Source organism: Protopterus annectens, chromosome 15.part0 (assembly GCF_019279795.1).
Source record: "Protopterus annectens isolate FY-2018-M chromosome 15.part0, PAN1.0, whole genome shotgun sequence".
In the NCBI taxonomy this organism is placed as follows: Eukaryota; Metazoa; Chordata; order Ceratodontiformes; family Protopteridae; genus Protopterus; species Protopterus annectens.
In genome coordinates, this window is record NC_056749.1 from 118975455 (window position 1) to 118981820 (window position 6366).

Sequence of the window (6366 nt, forward strand, 5' to 3'; positions counted from 1 at the left end):
AGTCTCCACTAGTGATGTATCATTAGAATGATGAATGCCATCCCTTAGTCTCCGCTAGTGATGTATCATTACAAAGAGGAATGCCATCCTTTATTCTCCACAAGTGATGTAGCATTAGAATGAGGAATGCCATCCCTTAGTCTCCACTAGTGATGTATCATTAGAATGAGGAATGCCATCCCTTAGTCTCCACTAGTGATGTATCATTAGAATGAGGAATGCCATCCTTTATTCTCCGCAAGTGATGTAGCATTAGAATGAGGAATGCCATCCCTTAGTCTCCACTAGTGATGTATCATCAGAATGAGGAATGCCATCCCTTAGTCTCCACTAGTGATGTATCATTAGAATGAGGAATGCCATCCCTTAGTCTCCACTAGTGATGTATCATTAGAATGAGGAATGCCATCCCTTAGTCTCCACTAGTGATGTATCATCAGAATGAGGAATGCCATCCCTTAGTCTCCACTAGTGATGTATCATTAGAATGAGGAATGCCATCCCCTAGTCTCCACTAGTGATGTATCATTAGAATGAGGAATGCCATCCCTTGGTCTTCACTAGTGATGTATCATTAGAATGAGGAATGCCATCCCTTAGTCTCCGCTAGTGATGTATCATTACAAAGAGGAATGCCATCCTTTATTCTCCACAAGTGATGTAGCATTAGAATGAGGAATGCCATCCCTTAGTCTCCACTAGTGATGTATCATCAGAATGAGGAATGCCATCCCTTAGTCTCCACTAGTGATGTATCATCAGAATGAAGAATGCCATCCCTTAGTCTCCACTAGTGATGTATCATTAGAAAGAGGAATGCCATCCCTTAGTCTCCGCTAGTGATGTATCATTAGAAAGAGGAATGCCATCCTTTATTCTCCGCAAGTGATGTAGCATTAGAATGAGGAATGCCATCCCTTAGTCTCCACTAGTGATGTATCATCAGAATGAGGAATGCCATCCCTTAGTCTCCACTAATGATGTATCATCAGAATGAGGAATGCCATCCCTTAGTCTCCACTAGTGAGGTATCATTAGAATGAGGAATGCCATCCCTTAGTCTCCACTAGTGATGTATCATTAGAATGAGGAATGCCATCCCCTAGTCTCCACTAGTGATGTATCATTAGAATGAGGAATGCCATCCCTTGGTCTTCACTAGTGATGTATCATTAGAATGAGGAATGCCATCCCTTAGTCTCCACTAGTGATGTATCATTAGAATGAGGAATGGCATCCCTTAGTCTCCACTAGTGACGTATCATTAGAATGAGGAATGCCATCCCTTAGTCTCCACTAGTGACGTATCATTAGAATGAGGAATGCCATCCCTTAGTCTCCACTAGTGATGTATCATTAGAAGGAGGAATACCCTCCCTTAGTCTCCACTAGTGATGTATCATTAGAAAGAGGAATGCCATCCTTTATTCTCCGCAAGTGATGTAGCATTAGAATGAGGAACGCCATCCCTTAGTCTCCACTAGTGATGTATCATTAGAATGAGGAACGCCATCCCTTAGTCTCCACTAGTGATGTATCATTAGAATGAGGAACGCCATCCCTTAGTCTCCACTAGTGATGTATCATTAGAATGAGGAATGCCATCCCTGGGTCTCCACTAGTGATGTATCATTAGAATGAGGAATGCCATCCCTGGGTCTCCACTAGTGATGTATCATTAGAATGAGGAATGCCATCCCTTGGCCTCCACTAGTGATGTATCATTAGAATGAGGAATGCCATCCCTTTGTCTCCACTAGTGATGTATCATTAGAATGAGGAATGCCATCCCTTAGTCTCCACTAGTGATGTATTATTAGAATGAGGAATGCCATCCCTTAGTCTCCACTAGTGATGTATGATTAGAATGAGGAATGCCATCCCTTGGTCTCCACTAGTGATGTATCATTAGAATGAGGAATGCCATCCCTTAGTCTCCACTAGTGATGTATGATTAGAATGAGGAATGCCATCCCTTGGTCTCCACTAGTGATGTATCATTAGAATGAGGAATGCCATCCCCTAGTCTCCCCTAGTGATGTATCGTTAGAATGAGGAATGCCATCCCCTAGTCTCCACTAGTGATGTATCATTAGAATGAGGAATGCCATCCCTTAGTCTCCACTAGTGATGTATCATTAGATTTCGACTATGACAAAGATGCTGTCCATCCTCTTTATATTGTACATACTGTTTTTGTAAAATATTCTTAACACTTGTATCTCACTGGGTCTTGTGTATAATAGGCATCTTATACAGTACATGTGACTGGTAGAATGAATAAAATGTAAGTGTAGAAGATTGTTAAAAGTAAAGAGGACGACTAGCTTTCTTGAAAAATAATGACAAACCGTGTTACTTATTGTCTCTTTCTCTTCTACACTACAGGCCCCCAGAGTACACAGTATGATTTGAAATTTATTCCAGATCTACAGAACATGATAAAAGTAGCCTTTGTCTTCTTTCAAGAGAAGTCTTACGACAGAATACCAATTTCTTGTCAAATAAAAGTCCTATCTAAATTCAAAAGCAGACGAGACACCAACTTTGATATTGCCAGCCGCTTAAAGAGCACTTTTACAATCTCCTTTAACTTTCAAGATAAGATGGCTGAAGTGGACATTACTTCACACCTCTTTCCACTTCTCAAAAGCCTTTGGAACAAATGTATGCTGTATCTTAGCTACACATGTGTCAAGACAGGGGCAGAAGATCGTGACAATGCAGGTGAACATGTCCACTTGCAAGTGCCTTCCTTGCTGTTTTACCTCCGTGACAAACTGAGGAAGAGACAAAAAATGAAGAGTGGAATGGAATTAACAAATGAGCACAAGGGCACAGGACCCATACTTTCTAGAAAAGTCCGTGAGTTGAAAATTATCAATATGGATAGCTCTGATTACCATAAGCAAGAAACTGTTCTGCCAAACCAGTGCCAGCTGTATTCCATCAGAGTAAGCTTTCAGCAACTAGGCTGGGATCACTGGATAATTGCACCTCATAGGTACAACCCAAGATACTGTAAAGGAGACTGCCCTCGTGTTCTTCACTATGGCTACCACTCGCCCAACCATGCTATTGTACAAAACTTCATTAACGAGCGTGTTGACAAAAATGTTCCTCGGCCGTCTTGTGTCCCTTATAAGTACAAACCTATTAGTGTTTTAATGATTGAGCGCAATGGTGATATCGTCTATAAGGAATATGAAGATATGATAGCCGAATCTTGCACATGCAAATGAACACTTTACTGGGGGGAGTCAAATGAACACTTTACTGGAGGAGTCTCTCAGATGTGGCCATATCGCATTATCTTGGTGGAGGAACAGTCCCAACTAATAATCTGCCTCCTACAAAAAAAAAAAAAAAAAAATCCAGAAAAAAATATCTGACATTACATGCAAGTTGCCTTTATTTCAAGATGTGCCTTAGTGTGCTTTAGAGCCTTAGAAACCGACTCCCTTCTTGCACTTGGAGTAACTGTCTTTTCTTTTTTTCTAAATCTTGGTCAAGAGATTAAAATATCACATGGAACACTGTAATAGAATTTTATAGCTTTTTCAGAGTTTTGACTTTTAACACAACAAAATGGAAAGAAAAAAAGGAAAAAGGACCCAGCGTTGGGCCTTAAACCCGAAACATAAAAGCTTTCTTCTCTGTAATGTTATTTCTGGGCACACTGCCTTTTGCTGGCAGAATTTATGAAATCTCTGAAAGAGAAGAAGTACTTTATTACCTTTATGAAATTGCACATTCACTTAAAATGAAATATTAATTGTATTATTGTATTTAAAATGTTGTATAAGGTATAACTCAGTTTATTTCCATTGTACACCTATTTATAAAGATGTACACTAAAGCACTATGTGCCATCTTAAAATGTGGAAAATATTGCAGGTGTCCCTTCTCAGAGTACTTTGTTTCCCTAGTTTTATACACCGCAGGCCACCTATAATCAGTTTAATAGATATGGACAGAAAATGTGAGTAACACCACCTGTCCTTAAATGTAAAAAAAGTATTTATATATTAATATATAATATTTTTTAACCAAGGAAGAGGTTTTGATCATCACAAAACTGTAATTTATGTGCTATTTTAATATCTAGTTATCTTATTTGCACTGAAATGAAATAAAAGCAGACTCACCTTTTTCCTATTAAAAAATCAATCTCTAGATGTTTATATATATATATGTGTGTGCCTGTATTTTAGTGGGCTATAACATTTAATTCAGGGTCGGTCGAATCCAGATGTTATTTCTTTATAGGACAAAATACATTTGTTCCCTTTGTCCATATATGAAACGGTAAAAGTGTGTTTCCATGTCTTCATATGCTTTGTGTGAAACATTACATAACTCAGAATGTATAATACATGTGGGAAATAAATAAGTAAAAATGGTTTGTTGTTCACTACGCTTCCCATTTACCAGCTTGTTTCATGAACAGAAGAAGCACTGGAGCATGTAGTAAATAACTCTAGCAGTTTATCTTGGTGGGTGGGGGGGATCATCCCTGTGTTTTTGTTCAAAAGTACTCTTGCTCAAGAAGGATATTGTATACAACAGTTTCTTAATGTATTGACTCTGTCAAACAAGCTATTTAGGGCTGGTGGCATACAGATTCTGATAATGCAATGTTTGCTTTTCTTTAAAGTAAGAATTCCCACTTTTGACATGTATTTGAAAACACAGCATTTAGTCACAATCCCCACTGCATTCTAATACTTTACGCTACTTTGACCACTGTTTTCCAGGGGAAGAAAGATCCTCCATGATGTCTCTGCTGTCCTAGGATTTTCATTTTGCTTGGACTGTCTTTTGGCATGACCTTCAGACTGGGTCTTCAGTGACTGATGGATGCTTCTCTTTACTTGTGATGGAACAGCCACTTCACTAAATGCCCAGCAGCACGGTTTGAAGTGGATCATGCAGTGATCTGTCAGCACTGACCATTATCCAAGGGACTTTTCACTTTGCCAGCAATCTGTGTTAAATAAGCAGGTGATTAATGCCTCTTTGAAGAGGAGAAAAGCATGCCTCTGCATTTGTTTTGTTTTTTTTTTTCTCCACTGTCCCTGCAGGTTCTCTAGTAACACAAACTCATTTCAAAAGCTGGACAGCTAGAATTACAAACAGGTATCCCAGCAGATAGGATATACTCTGTATTGTCTGCATGTCTGGTTCAGTTACCTCTACCTGCTGATTGTATGAAAACAAGCCCTTCTTACCTGTATTTTCATAGTTTCAGCTTTATAGTACTTCACATTCACATTTCTGGATTATTGGATACATTCTGTTACTTTAAAACCAGTGTTATGTATGCATCTGTATACACACCTACACAAATGTGTAATGTTTGCAGTCCTACCTAACAGATTAAAAAAAAAGTAGTATTAAGCATTATAAATACATTGTAGAGAACCATCTAACTTTGCTGATTTTTGCCCGCTCACAACAGCACTGTTCAGTTAGGAATTTTGCAGATTTAAGCTAATTCACAAAATGAATTGTAGTACATTTCCCATATCGTATACTACATCACTTGGTGGTACTGGTAGTGTAACAGGAGAAGTCAGTATGATAAGATATATTTTTGCCTACAATGTTTTTCAGAGTTTTCCTGTCATTTAAAACTTGATAAATCTTGAAAGAAATAGCTGTTGTGAATATATGGTTAATTTTACTGAAATTATTTTCATTAACTTTCTGGTAAAATTATTGCTGTTGGGCTGGATATAAACCATAAAATGTGTCCCTAAAGTCACATTGTTAGGATTTTATTGAAAATTAGTGGCATAGAAAGTTTCTGAAACCTATTCTGATAATGTATGAAATGAAATACTGCTCACAGCGACTCCCTGATGTTACCTGCAAATGTTATTTCTGCTTATGGTTTTAAGATTATTTCCTTGAGAAATTAACAGGGTACAAGAAATGGCGAGTTCTGAAGTGTAAAATAATCCATTATCTTAGAAAAGGGAAAGGATCCATTTGTGCTGAGCATGTCTGTTTTGATTTAATAAAAGCATATAGAAAAATTGACCTCTTTAGAAATGAGTGAGACTGATGCGATCTTGTAAGTCTATATAGAAAATTAGGGCTTTCTTTAAATCGAGATTTCATAGGGGTGTTGTATCCTTAAAAGTGAAGTGCAAGCTATACTTCATTGTTCTTGACTGGGCTCACTATAGGAGAAAATCCTGGATCATTAGTTTGGGACTTCTGATCCAACATCTGTCTAGTAGACATATGGAACAAATTAAACTGAATAAAAACATTGGATTATAGGGAAAACTGGGAAAGCAAATAAATTAAATGTTATAAATTCTTATAGAATTACCTACTAAAAAGAGCACCATTACC

The 6366-nt window shown here is 37.9% G+C and overlaps 1 protein-coding gene across 1 annotated transcript in view; it reads left to right on the forward strand.

Moving 5' to 3' along the window:
- BMP15 (bone morphogenetic protein 15) overlaps positions 1–4402 on the forward strand; it is a 280055-nt gene extending 275653 nt beyond the window's left edge. The window contains exon 2 of the mRNA XM_044057548.1: positions 2389–4402. Coding sequence (XP_043913483.1) covers positions 2389–3242 — 854 coding nt within the window. The 3' untranslated portion in view covers positions 3243–4402. The remainder of the gene's footprint in view (positions 1–2388) is intronic.
- The last annotated feature ends 1964 nt before the right edge of the window (positions 4403–6366 follow it).